This window comes from Podarcis filfolensis (genome assembly GCF_964270895.1).
Source record: "Podarcis filfolensis genome assembly, chromosome: 5".
Lineage (NCBI taxonomy): Eukaryota > Metazoa > Chordata > Lepidosauria > Squamata > Lacertidae > Podarcis > Podarcis filfolensis.
This window is the reverse complement of record NC_139608.1, coordinates 2,099,734-2,118,228: the sequence shown is the minus strand read 5'-3', so window position 1 is coordinate 2,118,228 and position 18,495 is coordinate 2,099,734. Positions and strand designations below refer to the sequence as shown.

Genomic DNA, 18,495 nt, shown 5'->3' with positions numbered 1-18,495 from the left:
ATATGGGGTCACCCCATCATTCATGGTCCCACCACAGAAACAGCTTCTGTTTGGGTTAAGCAAGACAGCATGAATTTTCAAGCAAAGGACTAGGTCTGCTAACATTTTTTTGGAAGAGCCCAGAACGTGGCCTTTGAGATGCGAAGCTGCAACAGGCTGCGTAAAGTTTCAGCTGGTTGCAAGGCCAAGATGTGAGCCGTTTGGTAGCTCAGGTTTGGCAAAGCCAATCGTCATTTTTAGCAAAGCTACGGTTTTGTGTTCTCAGGTCCTGCCAGATGTAGCTTAATTAGCTGGTAGAAGAGCAAAGCTATCTTGCAAAACGTTTCACTGGCCATAAGAAAACTATTATTATTATTATAATCATTATTTTGCTAATGTAGGTTTTAGAAGGTGCAACTGAAGGAAAACCAGGAGATAAGTTGGCAAAGCAGGAGGGAGGACAAAGATCTTGAAAAAGCATTAGACAAGCCCTGCTGGATCAGGCCCAGGGCCCATGTAGTCCAGCCTCCTGTTCTCACAGTGGCCGACAAATAGAAACCCACAAGCAGAACTGGAGCTCAAGAGTCCTCTCCCTTCCTGTGGCTACCAGAATCTGGTATTAGGAAGCTCTGAAAGCAACATCCTGGTCAAAATGGGGCAGGGAATGTGGCCCCCAGCCTCACAAAATGGCACAATCTTCTGTCTTGGTTGCATCAGTGATTTCCCCAGTTCCGAATTCGATAGTCAAGCGGCGACAGGTTGCCCTCTCACCTGTAAACTCAGCCATTTTGTTCCCAAACTCCCAAAAACATTGTGGCGTGTCCCCCCCCCCATCATCCACACAGTAGCTGTGCAACGAAGTTACCAAACCAGTCCGGGTCCCTCCCTGCCCCGCTCAGCCCAGGGTGGAGCTGCATTTGGGATCAGCTAGATTCCTGCAGCGCTCCGTGGCTTACCTCCCAGGGACAGATTTAATAATCCGTTGACTTCAGACTCAATGCACTGTGTTGTAAATAAATCTTTCATCCTCTCGAGGTGTGGCAGACGGTTCGGCAGAGTTCCCAACCTCACAGCGAAGGCTCCTTTCCTCACCCCGGAGCTCTGTGGGCCGGGAGGGCGTTTTCCATCCTTGGGGCTCGATTAAGCAGAGTGTGTACCTGCACAACTGCTCATGGTCCTCCAAGGCACACACACACACACACACCCTGCCGCCACAACACATTCATTCCTTCTATCTGCAGTATTCCTTACAGGTGCACTGTATGCAGTAATAGCGCCACCTGCTGACTGTGGACGGAATAGCGACACAACGCCCTTCAATACAGTTCACCGTTGCTCACTTCACTCAAGGCTAGGAAAGATGGTGGTGCCCCATGACGGGCTCTCCTGCCTTTCTCCCTTTGCCAAGAACTAAGAAGAGACAATAAAAACAGAGGGGACACGTAGGTCTGTTTTCTGAATTTTGTTTATTCCTCCCGGGCTTAGACACAGCTCTGGGGATGAACATCAAACGCTCCTCAGCATCTCTGCAGGACTCTGGCTACCTCTGCGGCATGGAGGAGCCAGAGGGCTAGGTGGGTGGAAATGGGGTGCCAGGTTGTGTGCAGGTTTTAAGGCAAGGGGAATGAGGAATGAGGGCCTCGGGGCTGTTTATACCAGCGACGCCAAGACCCTACAGCCGAGAAAATGACAAGGAACTGAAGGTTGGAAAGACCATCGCAGCCACATGATGAGGAAGCTACCTGAGCTGTTGGATGCAGGGATGCAAATATGGCCAGCAGAGGGGGACACAAAGAGACAGCTTGAGAAGCACAATTCTACTCCATCCTGCCCTCTTGTAGAAGCTTCCCATCGGAAGCTGCCTTCTACTGAGTCAGGTCGTTCATCCAGCTAGCTCAGTACTGGCTACCCGGACTTGGGAAAGACTCTTCCGTGTTTCAGGAAGGACTCATTCCTAGCCCGTCCTGGACATCACCAGGAACGGACCTTCTGCATGCAAGGCAGAGGCTCTCACAACTGAACTGTGGGCTTTCTGGAGAACAGTAGAAGCAACCTGCTGGATCAGGCCCATGGCCCACCTACTCCGGATCCTGTTCTCACAGTGGCAGACCAGATGCCCAATGGGAAACCCTAAAACAGGACTCAGCCTCCTCCTCCCTGAATTTGTCCAATCCTCTTCTAAAGCCATCTAGGTTGGTGTCCATCTCTGCCTCTTCATGGAGGTGAGGGCCATCAGTAGCTACTAACTTCTTAATTCCAGTTGCAGGAAACCACAGGAGGGCTGCTCTTGTGATCGGGTCCTGTTTGCAGATTTCTGGTCGGCCGCAGTGAGAACAGGAAGCTGGACTAGAAGGGTCCCTGGCAGGCAGTTCTTATGTTCTTTGTGAGTTCCATAGTTTAACTCCGGGCTGCAGGGAGAAGCGCTTTCTTCTGTCTGCCCCGAATCTTCTGAAGGTTCAGCTTCGTGGGGTGTGCAAGAGCTCTCATTCATTTCATTCAGCTCACCTTAAAAATGAAATTGTTGGAGCTGGGAAACGTTCAGCCAGAAAACGGCCAGTGAAACGATCAAGGGAGTGGAGTTTGTGGCATTTGGGACTAATTCGTTTAGAGAAAAGGTGCATAAGAGGTGAAATGATAGAGGTTTATGAAATGGTGGAGAAAGTGGATTAAGAAAAGTATCTCTCCTTCTCTATTACTTTCAGTGGAGCTTGTGCAGAAGTGGAGCTTATGCAGAAGAATTTGGGTGTGTTTGTGTCTCCAGATCGAAGGACCGTGTGTGTGCTAACACAAATCCACAGGTAGGAGGTTTCACTTTGAAAAGTCTTATGAACAGCAATGCCATCTAATGGCTTTCCTTCACAGGCTCAGTGCATTTTACGTAAGGATTCCAGTGTTATGTTTCCTCCCACCTGCTAAGGAAAAACTTCAGCTATGTGACATCAGCTGATGCTCCTGAACTGTTGGTTGGGATTAATTCCTCATCCACTAAGAGAGGTAAGACAGGTGTGGCCCCTGCCTCAAACTCTTCCCTTTTACAAACTGGAGAGAGTTCATATTAATTTGTAGGCTATCCATCCCATGAGATTCTGGCATAACGATCAGAAGAAACGCAAGAGGGAGAGTCTTCATTCAGCTCATGGTTAACGTATGGAACTCACTGCTGCAGGATGCCATGGGCTTTACCAAAGGATCGGATGATTCCACGGGCTCTGTAGATCTCACAGTACATGACTGTGCACAAAGAGGCAGTCTGTCAAAGTGCCAGAATTGGAAGAACAAAAACAAAAGGGAAGATTCTCTCTAAATTCGTTGGCAGTTGCCTTAAACCAAGTCAGACTATTGAGCCCACCTTCGAAGTGCCAGCTGGTCCCATAAGGACTTAAGAATAGCCTGCTGGATCCAATCACTGGCTCATCTAGTCCAGCATCCTGTTCTCACAGCGGCTAACCAGATGCCTCAATGCATTGCCCCTGCAGCTAGTAGCCCTTGGCAAGCCCTCTCTTCCTCCATGAATTTGTCCAGTCCTCTAGTACAGGTACGTCCAATTTCCAATAGACTGTGATCTACTCACACTATTTAAAAAATTGGCAGCGATCTACCTATTGGATTGACCAAAGTTCTTGAGCTTTTTTTGGAGAGCCTTCACCAAAGCTCTTAAGCTTTCTTTAGGGGAGGGTTGACCACAGCTGTTGAACTTCTTTCCCTTTTTCTTTTGGGTCAGTCGATCTGGATCATGCAATCAACCAGGATCAACCATGGATGTCCCAGGATTGACTGGTAGATCGCAATCGACCTGTTGGACATGCCTGCTCTTGTATAGCCACACGGGCTGGTGGCCATCTCTGCCTCCTGGTTTAACTCTGCGCTGTGTGAAGAAGTCCTTTCTGGCCTCTGGCCTGAATCTCCCAAGCTCCATCTTCATGGGACGTCAGGTGGACCAAAGCAGAGACTGCATTTGGGCTTTTGGGAAAGCCAGTGAAGACACTCATAACCGAGCCCTGCCGAAATCTGAGATTAGGAGGAAGGCGTCCAAGAGAAAGGAGGCAACTTGGAGGTCTAGAGACTCTTTCTTCCTGATGCCACTCAAAGGCGAGAGCCAGTGCTGGTCTGGGACGCCGAAGGTGGTCCACAGCTGAGAGTGTGGGGTGCCGAAAAGTGCAGGGGGTCCCGAGCAGAGACTTCCGGGGATCGCCAGGAGAAGCGTGTCTCCGGGAGCTGAGGGCTGAGCCCAGCGCAGGAGGAGGAGGGAGAGAGAGCCTGGGAACCCCTCCAACATCCCCTGTGAAACCTGTCCGTTAATTTATACCGAGGATTTGTACAAAAATAAAGGGTTCTGCTGATAAGATTTAGAACAAATATTAAATAAATATTCTCTCTTTTTTAATGGCGTGTCCGTGGCCTAGTTCATAGCTCGTCTCTGGGGTTGATGCCGGCTTCACTGGGTCCGAGTCGCTCCTGGTTCAAGGCCGCAATGACTTCATCGGCTTTGATCCGCTCCTGGAGGGAAGGAGAGAGAGAAGAGGGAGTCAGGAGGGCCGGGGAGCATGGAGGCTGGGTTATGAAGGAGGGTCCACCACGTCCCAAGGGATTCTGTGGCTGGGGGGTGTGGTGGTGAACAAGGGGGTCTCTCAGTCCTAAGGACCGGGGATGGGGGGCAATCATAGAATCACAGAATCACTCCAACAGTGAGAATTGGCCCTGAAGCTCAGCACCGACACCCCACAGGGATGTGTGCTGAGTCCCTACCTGTAATCATTGTGCACATATGACTGTATTTCATCTGATCTATCCACTGTAATTATTAAGTTTGCAGATGATACTACCATAATGAGTCTAATTACAGGTGGAGATGAATCAGCGTATAGGGGGGAGGTTCAAAAAGTATCTGCATGGTGCCTAGAGAATAACTTGCACCTAAATATTAGCAAGACAAAGGAGATGGTGCTGGACTTTCGGAGGAAGAGAGGGGAACTAGCCGTGTTGTATATTGGGGGGGGGGGTGTGGAGAGAGTCTCTTCCTTTAAATTCATGGGAGTTTACCTTAGTGAAGACCTCACTTGGAAAAACAATATACTGTATTTTTCGCTCTATAGGACACACCCAACCATAGGAGGGGGAGGACAGGAATTTTTTTTTTTCTTGTTCGCTCCCTCAAAAACAAGGTGCGTTCAAGAGCAGGTTGGGGAACAGCGCAAAGGCTGTGCGCAGCCTTGCCGTTGCCCCCCAAGCTTGTGGGGCTGGCAGTGGGGGGAAGCGCTGCTTTCCCCCACCACCAACCTCAAAGATCCCTGAAGCCTTTGGAGCGCAGCTTCGGGGACAGCCTTTCAAGCCTCCGCAGAGGCTTTGCGCAGCCATTCCGAAGCTAGAACAGCGAGACGGAGGGCTGCGCAGCGCCCCTTCTCACTGTATGGCTTCAGGGACAGCCTTTCAAGCCTCCACAGGGCAGTGGGGTGCCTTCACCCCGCCGCCCTGCAGAGGCTTTGTGTAGCCACCCCAAAGCTAGAACAGCTTCGGGCTGCAGGCTGCTATCCGCAAGCCTTCGGAGCCCGGCGGAAGTTCCTGTCGGGCTCCGCAGGCTTGCGGATAGTTCCTGAAGCCTGGAGAGCGAGAGGGGTCAGTGCGCACCAACCACTCTCTCTCTCCAGGCTTCAGCGAAAGCCTGCATTCGCTCCATAGGATGCACACACTTTTCCCCTTCATTTTTGGAAGGGAAAAAGTGTGTCCTATAGAGCAAAAAATACGGTAACTCAGGTGGTCAGAAAGGCCCAAGAGAGACTCCATTTCCTCATTTGTGAAAGAACAGTGTTAAACAACAATTGATGACTTCCTTCTACTGGCCCACAATAGAAAGTGTCCTCTCATATTGTATCACAGTGTGGTATGTTGGCTTGACAGCCATGGACAGAAAGTCTTTGCAGAGGGAGGTGAACACAGCACATGATATCATGGGCTGTCCCTTGAGTCCGCTAGATGACATCGCAAGGGATTGTTGCCTTAGGAGAGCGAGAAAAATTCTCAGGGACAATTCACACCCCGGCCAGCACCTCTTTAATCTTCTACCCTCGGGCAGGAGATATAGAAGTATAATCAGTCGTACCAACAGGCTAAAAAACAGTTTCTATCCGTGGGCTGTTAGGCTGCTGAATGGAAAATAATATAGTGCAACTGACTTTCAGGTTGGTGTGTTGTACAACAAACACAGAGTGCAATTAGACTGAGTGTATGGGGAGGGAGGCTCAGTTAATTTCATTGTACACAGGTTGTACATTGACAATAAAGGTATCATCGTCATCATCATAGAATTGCAGTGTTGGAAGAGACCCTGAGGCTCATCTAGTCCAACCTTCTGCAATGCAGGAATTGCATGATACTAATAATGCTACAGCAGGGATAGTGAAGAGTTTGGGGAGGGCTGCTTAAATTAAAAGTGCTTAAATTTGGCTGCCATGCAGCTTTGGCAATAAGGTGCTGTTCACGTAGCGTTGCCATTTTCAGCCACAGACTAAGCTCAGAACTCTTCTTCTCTGCTTGCTGAAGAGCTCTGTGTGACTCAAAAGCTGGAATGTGCTTTCATCAAGTTGTGTGTTGGTCCACAACTCCCTACTTCATTCTCTTTCAAAAGACAGCTATATAGTGCAGTACATTTCGGGAGATGTGTCCCTGGTTAATTCTACAAACAGACCACCAGGTGTCAGCAGTACCCTAATCTAAGTGAACTTCGTTGGACTGGTCATGTTGTGTGGATGCCTGATGATCGTCTTCCAAAGCAACTACTCTATTCCCAACTTAAAAATGGAAAGGGTAATGCTGGTGGTCAACAAAAGAGGTTTAAAGACTGTCTCAAGGCAAATCTAAAAAAATGTAGTATGAACACCAACAACTGGGAAACACTGGCCTGCGAGCGCTCCAATTGGAGAACAGCCTTTCCCAAAGGTGTCATGGGCTTTGAAGACACTCAAACTCAGGACGCAAGGTAGAAATATGCTAAGAGGAAGGCACGCTTGGCAAATCTACACCGTGATCAATTCCCACCTGGAAACCAATGTCCTCACTGTGGAAGGACGTGTGGATCCAGAATTGGCCTCCACTGTCACTTATGGACTCATTGTTTAAGGAAGTTATGAATGGGTGACATTTCAATGTATTTTTAATCTTTGTTGGAAGCCACCCAGATGGACGGGGTACAAATAAATTATTATTATTATTATTATTATTATTATTATTATTATTATTATTAAAACCGTGTTTATGGAAGACAATCTTACTCAGCTACGAGGGATCACCAAATAAGAAGAATCTAAGTGATGCCCTATCAAATACTAGCTGGAATTGACAGTACTGTACAGTGGACACTCGGGTTGCGAACGTGATCCGTGCGGGAGGCACGTGTGCAACCCACAGCATTCGCAACCCACAGCGCCACATCTGCGCATGCAGCCTGAAGCGCCTGTAACCCAACTGTAGTAATAAACTTGGTTTCCATTATGTCATGGATCAGTTTTGAAAAGAAGGTTTGCAGATCAAAACCAGCAGCTGAATATTGTTTGTGCAACGTTTATTCATTTATTTCATAAAATGGACACACATCTTGATTGTAAGGAAAAAAGGAAAAAATTGGCTTGGGATGTGAACGAGTCGAAGATCGTTCTGCTAATTTCCTTTGGCTATAATAGGAGAGACATTGTACCTAAGCGAGGGCAGTATCTTTGCAACAGATTTGTGCCTATATAAAAAAAGAGGAGAATGAAGATAGTGAAATAAATTGCTTGCGTACTAGCATCAGCGTGGGTCTGACAACTCTCTCCTTTCCATCCAGATTCATTGGATGGCCTTTCTCATCGAGTGAGAGAGCTCCTGCAGGCTCTCTTCTCCCATGTAAACGTGATAATGGAAAACTCACCAGTTCCCGGTAGAGAGGGTTGAGGGTGAACCACAAGGCAACCGCACACCGCTGGCCTTTGGTCACAGCCTTCACGCCATGAGGATTCTCCCCACCAGATGAAAAGCTGATCATGCGCCCACATTTGGGTTTGATGGAGGCCTGGGAAGCAGAGAAAGGGCAGGAAATGTTAGCGGACATTCCTCTTTCTCTTCCCAAGGGTTTGGAATCAGGAGCCTCTGATCCTGGAGTCGGCATAAGACTGTCCTGACTAGTAGTCACCGAGACCATATAACACTGGTCTTGAAAGACCTACACTGGCTCCCAGTACGTTTCCGAGCACAATTCAAAGTGTTGGTGCTGACCTTGAAAGCCCTAAATGGCCTCGGTCCAGTATACCTGAAGGAGCGTCTCCACCCCCATCGTTCTGCCCGGACACTGAGGTCCAGCGGTGAGGGCCTTCTGGTGGTTCCCTCCCTGTGAGAAGCCAAGTTACAGGGAACCAGGCAGAGGGCCTTCTCGGTAGTGGCACCCGCTCTGTGGAACGCCCTCCCATCAGATGTCAAAGCGATAAACAACTATGTGACTTTTAGAAGATACCTGAAGGCAGCCCTGTTTAGGGAAGCTTTTAATGTTTAATAGGTTATTGTATTTTAGTGTTTTGTTGGAAGCGGCCCAGAGTGGCTGGGGAAACCCAGCCAGATGGGCGGGGTATAAAAAATAAATTATTATTATAGTCACCATGGGCCTTAAAGTCATGCAAGTAGTGAAAGAAGAATGGCAGACAAAACTAATGGACTACACAGGTTTAGATAAAATGGCAGGAAGGATTTGAAATCTGCAGGACCAGAGATTTACAGAAGATTGGAAGAAATATACAAACTATTTGAAGAGCAACTGTAATCAACAAATTACACTAGTAGGACTACAAGAAGCTTTGTAAGGAGAAATACATGAAACATTGCAAAGTAGAGAAAGAATAGAGATATTAGTTATGAGACTTAAATGTAATAGTGAAGTAAGAAATGTATATTAAGTGAATAGACTGGAAATTTTCAGATGTGATTGATGGAAGTCAAAAAATTGTATAAGATGTTAAAGTATGTTTAATTACTGTTGGAAATAATATGTTTAAAAAAATTATTATATTAAAAAATAAAGCCATTCAAATAGGTGGCCACCCCCCGACATCTTGCAGCTGGGCATTCCGCAGTTTAACACTGCAAATAAGAACTTCCTTTCGTCTGTCGTGAATCCCCCACCTTTCAGGTGTGTTGCAGGATCCCCACTGGGTTTGAGTTTTACGAGAGAGGGAGGAAGACTCCTCTCTCTGTAATCCCTCTACGCCAGAGCTTGCCCAACTGTGTGTCGAGACACATCAGTGTGTCGGCTGCGGGTTTGTCGTGCGAACGTTCCCTGCGCTCCTCCCTGGAAAGGGGTTAGTTCAGCCTCTGGTTTGATAGCAAAACTGAACTACTGTGTCGTGAAACGATGCATGTCTAAAAAGCGTGTTTGGAAAGCTCTTATCTGCTCCATGCATAATCTTATTTGCCTCTGTCCCCTTGCACCGTTTTCCCTAACACCCCAAATAATAATAATAATAATAATAATAATTTATTATTTGTACCCCGCCCATCTGGCTGGGTTTCCCCAGCCACTCTGGGCGGCTTCCATAGAAAACCAAAAATACACTAAAATATCACAGATTAAAAACTTCCCTGAACAGGGCTGCCTTAAGATGTCTTCTGAATGTCAGGTAGTTATTTATCGCTTTGACATCCGATGGGAGGGCGTTCCACAGGGCAGGCGCCACTACCGAGAAGGCCCTCTGCCTGGTTCCCTGTAGCTTTGCTTCTCGCAATGAGGGAACCGCCAGAAGGCCCTCGGCGCTGGACCTCAGCATCCGGGCAGCATCCGCCTCAGCATCCCAAAGCCCCAACTGTTGCTGCCTTTCGTGGTAGGGGAGCAACCTATGGTTAGCATCCGGCACAGAGCTCTTCCACAATGCTCCCTTGGCAATCTCCCCCTGAGCTCGTTTGGAGGCCTCTGCCTTGCTGGCCCTTTCCCATCCAGCCTGGGAGAGTGAAATGCGGACTGACTCCAGCTACAAAAACTGAGGCTGTTGTGAAGGGCCTCAGAAATATAAATCCCAGCATGCTGTTATCAAAGCAACTGTTACAAGATATAGCAGGCAGACAAGACAGACAAGGCCGTAGCAGGCAGACAAAAAAGAATGAGTAAATTAAGAAGTGTTAACCTTCAAAAGGAGAAACATGGAATGGTAGAGCCTGATTGGATAAGAATGTAAAGTCTCACTCTCTGGTTTGTTTGTTTTTTGTATAGTCTATAAAAAGTGGGCGCACCCTGAGTGTGCAGATTGCGAGATTGTTGCGCTGCACCTTTGCTTTGCATATGCACTTCAAATAAACCTTGTTATAACCTGCAAGGACGTTTGCCACTTTGTGTAAATCTGTGCTCCAGGGACCCAACGGCAGATATGGAACAGGTCCAACATTTCGGCAGATTCTCGGGCTGGAGTATTGTTTCCTGGGGCTTGAGAGAGCTGTTGCTGTTATTGATATTATCGTTGTATCTTTAGCTTTAGATCTTATGATTTATATGGAAGTTGTTTCCATTTGGTTGTGTACTTTTTGATGTGTATTTTTTATTGTTTATGACTTCTGTTACGTTTGTAATTATGTAAATCTTGCCGTGTTGTGAGCCGCCTTGAGCCTAGTTTCAAACTATGTCAAGGCGGCATACAAATTAAATGATGATGATGGTGATGCTCACCGTCACAGTCTTGGCATCCATCTCGGTGAAGATAAATTCGCCCCCTTCGAAATCGCTGTTCATGTACAGGAGGGCACTAGCAGGAGAGAAAGCGGGAAGGTTAGAATCAGCAGAGGGACCCTGGTCCCAACCTGCTCAGAAGAAAGTCCCTCTCATAGCGCCGGAAGTGGAATTTCTGTTCGTCTCATTATCAGGGCGGCCCCGTTGTGTCTGGAAAAGAGCCGTCTAACCACAAAACCGGTAAGAAATGGTTTACAAGGAACACTGACTGTTAAACTAAAAAACATCTCCAGAGAAGGCACAAGGAGGGTTCTGCATGTACATTAAAAATTTGCTGACTAAAGCAACATTTCAAGGACTTGGTTGGATTAAGATATTGGTGTTGGTGCTGACCTTAAAAGCCCTAAATGGCCTCAAAGGCCCAGTATATCTGAAGGAGCATCTCCACCCCCATCGTTCTGCCTCAACACTGAGGTCCAGCTCTGAGGGTCTTCTGGCGGTTCCCTTGCTGCGAGAAGCCAAGTTACAGGGAACCAGGCAGAGGGCCTTCTTGGTGGTGGCGCCCGCCCTGTGGAACGCCCTCCCACCAGATGTCAAAGAGAAAAACAACTACCAGACTTTTAGAAGACATCTGAAGGCAGCCCTGTTTAGGGACGTTTTTAATGTTTAATAGGTTATTGTATTTTAATATTCTGTTGGAAGCCGCCCTGAGTAGCTGGGAAAACCCAGCCAGATGGATGGGGTAAAATTAATAAGTTAACAAATTATTATTATTATTATTATTATTATTAGGTGATGGGGTGGCAGAAAGTGGTTGGGGAGCGCATGAACGGCTTAGACGGTGTATATTTTTTTCCTATGCAGAGAATTTCCAATGGAAATTGCGGGTTCCCAACCCTACCTGTAATCTCGGAAGGTGTAGGCGGGGGGCTCTTTCCAACACTCATTGGCTTCCGGGTCCAGGAGGCAATTGTCAGCATGGATAGGGTGGCTGAGGTCATTCCTCCGCTCCTGGTGGCCTGCAGAGGGCAGAGAAAAGGGAGGTTCAGCCTTGCTGGCAATCTCTCATTTCATCCCGGGTCTCACTAAATAAACGGCAACAGATTATTTCATTGTTGCTGTGCAAACTACTGAGTCATGACTGGCCATATTTCCAGTAATGTATGTGGGTGGCGCTGTGGGTTAAACCACAGTGACTTGCCGATCAGAAGGTCGTGGTTCGAATCCCCGCGACGGGGTGAGCTCCCATTGCTCAGTCCCTGCTCCTGCCCACCTAGGAGTTCAAAAGCACGTCAAAGTGCAAGTAGATAAATAGGTACCGCTCCGGCGGAAAGGTAAACAGTGTTTGCGCGCGCTGCTCTGGTTCGCCAGAAGTGGCTTAGTCAAGCTGGCCACATGACCCGGAAACTGTATGCTGGCTCCCTCGGCCAATAAAGTGAGATGAGTGCCGCAACCCCAGAGTCAGTCACGACTGGACCTAATGGTCAGGGGTCCCTTTACCTTTACGCATTGTTATGCAAGCTTTCCCTTAATACACACAATTCTGTTCACCTTATTTACCTAGAGAATTGTATCACATTCTTCTGGAGGATTTCAGAGGACAGCTGTGTTTTGCTTTACATGTTGTTTCACAAAGCACAGATTTCCTCCAACTTCATTTATTTCATTTGCTTGGTGTATGCTCACAGCGCTTCATATCACCACAGAAATCTCCAGGAAATCCCGGCAAACAAGAACCAACAAATTCTTGGGCGGAAGACCCATAATCCTATAGTGAGGAGGCGACCGCATTCGAGTCCGAACAATGCCTCTACCACTGATAATTGTGCAATTCTGCATTCTAAGTAACGTAATTCAATCGACATCTCTGAACAGCATGCAGGAGTGAGGTTCGGCAGACTGGAAAGTTTTTTGAGGCAGGCCTTACCTGACAGAGCCGTCCGGCACACCAGGTGCGTGTAGGAGAAATAGAGGGTGGAATTGAGCCTGAAGTATGACTCCACAATCCTGCGGGCTTTCTCGCTGACATCGTAGAAGAGGCGGGCGCTCCCCAGGGGAACTCTCCCCTCGTAGCCAAACTGCGGGCAAACCAGAGTGCAATTGTTCCCTCAGTTTCAAAACTTCAACCCACCTTCAACCAAGGATGTAGAGAGCTTCTCCTCAGGGCCGTCTTAAGCATATCCGGCGCCATGATGCAAAGCTCCCTCCGGCGCGCGTGCGCACACACACACACACACACACCAGAGTTGTTGACCTTTCCAGAGTTGTTGACCTTATTTTAAGGAGGACAGCGCTGCCGGCGGGGCTGGAGGAGGTGGGCAGCAGCTGGAGGGCGGCTCCTCTGACGGGGAAGAGGCAGAGGCTGGAACGCGACGCCTCCTGGCTCAGCTGGCTGCTCCGTGCTGTGGTGGCCACAGTAGTTGGAGGCTCCAGGTGTGGCGCTACTTCAGCGCGGCATGCCAGATGCGGGCGAGGGCAGCGAACTGATGCCAGGAGGCGCCGCGTCCAGCCTCCGCCTCTTCCCTGGTGCCCTCCAGAACTTGGCACCCTGGCGCCCTGCACCACTAGCCTTTATGGGTAAGACGGCCCTGAGAGAGAGACACAACTCGGGAAGAAGTAGCTGGTGGGTGTTTGGGGGAAACAAAGCCGTGTTGCTCATGATTAACACTCTGTTGCCTCTATGGGGCTTCTCCTACATCAGAACACGAGAAGAGCCTTGCGGGATCAGGCCAAAGGCCTCCCTCTCCCAGCATCCTGTTCCCAAGCAGGGGCCAACCAGTTCCCCGCAAGAACCCAAGGGAAGTTTTGAACACAAAAGCACCTTTCCCCCCTCCTTGTGGTTGCCAATAACTGGGGTTCAGAAGCATTGCTGCCTCCATCCTGGCTAGGAGCCACAGACAGCCCACTTGTAGGGCGTGGAGAGTCCTCCTCTCCCTTTGGTAACTTCACAGGTAAGAACTAACAAGCAGTTGATATGTTTATAGGCCTTTTATTGCAGCATCATGTTGCAAGCACAAATATACAGCTCTCCGCAAGGAGGGGAGTTGCCTACTCTAAACCCTCCTTCTGATTTCTGCAGCGTTTTAGGCGCCAGTGGGGAGTTCCTCCCTCCCTCTGCCTCCTTTGCTCTCTGATACGACCAGACCTCCGAGTCCGTTGTGATGGGGAAGTTCCGGCACACTCTCGATTGATGTCTCTTCTAGCTGTTCCCTCCCTTCTGGCTCCCTTGTCATTATCTCGCAACTAGGTAACTCCTTCCTAACCTGTTCAGCTTCTGTCTCTCTCTCTGCTTCTGAACACACTATGGACGGGGTGGGGGGACGCTTCCCCCTCCAGCTCTCAATCAGAGAGAAGCTGGTCGTCATCAGACCATTCCCTTACACCTCTCCTCCACGGATCCGTCCGATCCTCAATTTAAGCCATCCCGGTTGGTGGCCATCACTGTGGCAGGGAGTGCGATTGTTTAACTCTGTGCTGCTTGAAGAAGGACTTTCCTTTTCTCGACCCCGAGTTTTCCAACGGTCAGTTTCGTTGGATGTGCACGAGTTCTAGTGTTCGGAGAGAGGGAGGAAAACTTCTCCCTATCCACTCTCTCTGTGCCACGCACAATTTCTTAAAGTGCTATCGCAGGGGTCAACAAGGTTTATCTTGCCTGGGCCAGATCAGTCCTGCAGAGATCCCGCCGTGGGCTGGATTACACCTGTGCGTGAGCCCACAATTTTCGGCATCTGCGCAGGTGTGATTTTCGGTGCTACGGAAGGGAGTCCCTGCGCCGTGCTGCTTTCGCGCAGCGTGCGAGTGGGCAGCTCGGTTCGTGGGCCAGTCAAACGACCTCCACAGGCAGCTTCTGGCCCACGGGCCTTAGGTTGCTGACCCCTGTGCTATCGTGTCGCCTCAAAGGGCTCATCCACACCACTGTTTGCCCCACCACTTTTCCCTGGGGAAACTTGTGGTTTACTGCTGAATTGGACCAAATGGAAATTGGGTTTTATGCGGATTGCTGTTTGTTCTGATTTAGCGCTAGAGAATGAGTTTCCCCGGGGAAAGCTGCAGGGCAAATGCAAAGCCTCTCGGACCCATTCAATCTAGGCATAGGACAAGTGGAAATGTGTCCTTATTCACCTTTCCTCTAAACCGAAAAGTCCCAAACACTGGAACATTTCTTCACGCCAGCACTGAGGTCCAGCTCCGAGGGCCTTCTGGCAGCTCCCTCCCTGCGAGAAGTGAGGTTACAGGGAACCAGGCAGAGGGCCTTCTCGGTGGTGGCGCCTGCCCTGTGGAATGCCCTCCCATCAGGTGTCAAGGAAATAAACAACTACCTGATTTTTAGAACACATCTAAACGCAGCCCTGTACAGGGAAGCTTGTAACGTTTGATGTTTTATAGTGTTTTTAATATTTTGTTGGGAGCTGCCCACGGTGGCTGGGGAGTCCCGGCCAGATGTGTGGGGTATAAGTAATAAATTATTGTTATTATATTATTATTTCTTCACTCCATTCCCTCGGCCATTTCGGCTGCCCTTCTCTGAACCTTTTCCAACTCTGCCGTATCCTTTTCGAGGCAAGGCAACCAGAACTGCGCACAGCATTCTGAATGGGGTTGCGCCATAGACCTCTGATTCTGTGCTCCTGCCCTAAACCATATGCCACTGAGCTTGGACCAGGAGCTAAAAGAGGAATCCTGAGATCCCAGGTAAGGAGAGAATCCAGTTGACTGCAAGTTGAGCACCAACCCTCGTACCTTGAGAGCTTTGAGGACGGTGGCCCCTTCGAACTTCTCGTTGGGTGTGTGGGGTGACGTCTTTCCCCGGTATCCATCTCCAGCCAGCAGAATTCCCTGAAGCAGAAGAAGGATATCAGGATTATTCCAATACGTTGACGCAACGCTGGACTTTCCACCTTCCAAGCTTCAAGGATGACACGAGGGGATTCCATCCACTTGGAAGGTCATTGCAAACCCCAAAGAGATTAATGGGAGATTCTGCAGGGAGCAACCAGCCTTTCCCATGGGGCGCAAACTGCAAAGTGTCTAGGGCAGGTATTACTGTGAATTGTATTGCATTTATACAACTGGTGTTTGTTTTTAAAAGGATATTGTGTTATGTATGGATGTTCCATTATTTTATTCCTTTGTTCTACACAGACCTGTGGTATTTTGACACTGGGCAGTACGTCAATTTCTTCAGCAAATATTCAGAAAGCTGCTGCCACACCATTTGGCAAAGGCAGGTGGGCGTTGGATGCCAAAACACCTACAGACCATTAGGTCAGGGAAGGCTGGCTCTGCTGCAATAATCTGCAAGCCTTAAAGCCCCGCGAGACTTTTAGTCATCCGTCACAGCCAAGGCAACAAACATCCTCACTGCACGCCCCAGTTATGGACAGAATAACAGAAATAATTTGCATTCCTGTGCATGCCCCCAACTTCTCTTGCACCCTGAGTCACCGGTTACTCACATTGGCGACCCGGTGCAACTCCTGACACTCGTCCTCTGTGATCACGTTGTCCAGCAGCACCCTCTGGGTCCCGTTCAGCTGCTCTGAGTTGTACACAAATTTTACATCGCTGAAGAGGAGGGGACCACCTGGGAAGAGACAGAGCGAGAGAGATGGAAAATCACTTTGCAAGAGGAGTTCGCTTTTCTTCTCTCAACCCTCAGATACTTAGCTTGGAGCGGCTTACGCAGAGGAGCAAGACAAAGGCCATGAGCCATTCAACTGACTCGGATGCCTTTTTTGGGCTTCCTGCACGGCAGGGGGTTGGACTAGATGACCCCAGGGGTCCCTTCCAACTCTAACTTTCTACGATTCATACAGGGCTCTCAGCCATCACTGAGCCGAGCAATTTTCCTCCTCTGCAAACAATGCCAGAACACCTGTAGTTTTCAGTAACAGACAAAGATCTGAATCACACGCTTCAGAACTTGATGATGATGATGATGGTGGTGACGATAAGCTTTCACATAGAATCATAGAATCATAGAATCATAGAGTTGGAAGAGACCACAAGGGCCATCGAGTCCAACCCCCTGCCAAGCAGGAAACACCATCAGAGCACTCCTGACATATGGTTGTCAAGCCTCTGCTTAAAGACCTCCAAAGAAGGAGACTCCACCACACTCCTTGGCAGCAAATTCCACTGTCGAACAGCTCTTACTGTCAGGAAGTTCTTCCTAATGTTTAGGTGGAATCTTCTTTCTTGTAGTTTGGATCCATTGCTCCGTGTCCGCTTCTCTGGAGCAGCAGAAAACAACCTTTCTCCCTCCTCTATGTGACATCCTTTTATATATTTGAACATGGCTATCATATCACCCCTTAACCTCCTCTTCTCCAGGCTAAACATGCCCAGCTCCCTTAGCCGTTCCTCATAAGGCATCGTTTCCAGGCCTTTGACCATTTTGGTTGCCCTCCTCTGGACACGTTCCAGTTTGTCAGTGTCCTTCTTGAACTGTGGTGCCCAGAACTGGACACAGTACTCCAGGTGAGGTCTGACCAGAGCAGAATACAGTGGCACTATTACTTCCCTTGATCTAGATGCTATACTCCTATTGATGCAGCCCAGAATTGCATTGGCTTTTTTAGCTGCCGCGTCACACTGTTGGCTCATGTCAAGTTTGTGGTCAACCAAGACTCCTAGATCCTTTTCACATGTAGTGCTCTCAAGCCAGGTGTCACCCATCTTGTATTTGTGCCTCTCATTTTTTTTGCCCAAGTGCAATACTTTACATTTCTCCCTGTTAAAATTCATCTTGTTTGTTTTGGCCCAGTTCTCTAATCTGTCAAGGTCGTTTTGAAGTGTGATCCTGTCCTCTGGGGTGTTAGCCACCCCTCCCAGTTTGGTGTCATCTGCAAATTTGATCAGGATGCCCTTGAGTCCATCATCCAAGTCGTTGATAAAGATGTTGAATAAGACAGGGCCCAAGACAGAACCCTGTGGCACCCCACTAGTCACTCTTCTCCAGGATGAAGAGGAACCATTGATGAGCACCCTTTGGGTTCGGTCAGTCAGCCAGTTACAAATCCACTGAGTGGTAGCATAGTCAAGACCGCATTTTACCAGCTTCTTTACAAGAATATCATGGGGCACCTTGTCAAATGCCTTGCTGAAATCAAGGTAGGCTACATCCACTGCGTTCCCTTCATCTACCAGGCTTGTAATTCTGTCAAAAAACGAGATCAGGTTCGTCTGACATGACTTATTTTTCAGAAATCCATGCTGACTATTGGTGATCACAGCATTCCTTTCTAGGTGCTCACAGACTGTTTGCTTAATGATCTGCTCCAGAATCTTCCCTGGTATTGATGTCAGACTGATTGGGCGGTAATTATTTGGGTCCTCTCTTTTCCCCTTTTTGAAAATAGGGACAACATTTGCCCTCCTCCAGTCTGCCGGGACTTCGCCTGTTCTCCAGGAATTCTCAAAGATGACTGCCAGTGGTTCTGAAATCACATCTGCCAGTTCTTTTAATACTCTTGGATGCAGTTCATCTGGCCCTGGAGACTTGAATACCTCTAGACTAGCCAAGTATTCTTGTACTATCTCCTTAGTTATTCTGGGCTGTGTTTCCTCTGCTGAATCATTTGGTCCAAATTCTTCAGGTCGGGCATTGTTTTCTTTATCGGAGAAGACTGAGGCAAAGAAGGCATTGAGGAGTTCAGCCCTTTCTGTGTCCCCTGTTTGCATTTCACCATCTTCTCCTCTGAGTGACCCCACTGTTTCTTTGTTCTTCCTTTTGCTACGAACATACCCATAAAAGCCTTTTTTGTTGCTTTTAACCTCTCTAGCAAGCCTGAGTTCATTCTGTGCTTTAGCTTTTCTGACTTTGTGTCTACACGTGCTGGCTA

At 48.5% G+C, this 18,495-nt stretch overlaps 1 protein-coding gene across 2 annotated transcripts in view; it reads right to left on the bottom strand.

Annotated features, from left to right (window-relative positions):
• Nucleotides 1–1,428: 1,428 nt before the first annotated feature.
• P3H2 (prolyl 3-hydroxylase 2) overlaps nt 1,429–18,495 on the bottom strand; it is a 118,356-nt gene continuing 101,289 nt past the window's right edge. For both annotated transcript variants that reach the window (XM_083612817.1, XM_083612818.1), the window contains exons 9-15: nt 16,108–16,235; nt 15,392–15,487; nt 12,579–12,729; nt 11,553–11,670; nt 10,652–10,727; nt 7,880–8,020; nt 1,429–4,476 (exon numbers count right to left, since the gene is read on the bottom strand). In XM_083612817.1, coding sequence (XP_083468943.1) covers nt 4,384–4,476; nt 7,880–8,020; nt 10,652–10,727; nt 11,553–11,670; nt 12,579–12,729; nt 15,392–15,487; nt 16,108–16,235 — 803 coding nt within the window. In that variant the 3' untranslated portion in view covers nt 1,429–4,383. The remainder of the gene's footprint in view (nt 4,477–7,879; nt 8,021–10,651; nt 10,728–11,552; nt 11,671–12,578; nt 12,730–15,391; nt 15,488–16,107; nt 16,236–18,495) is intronic.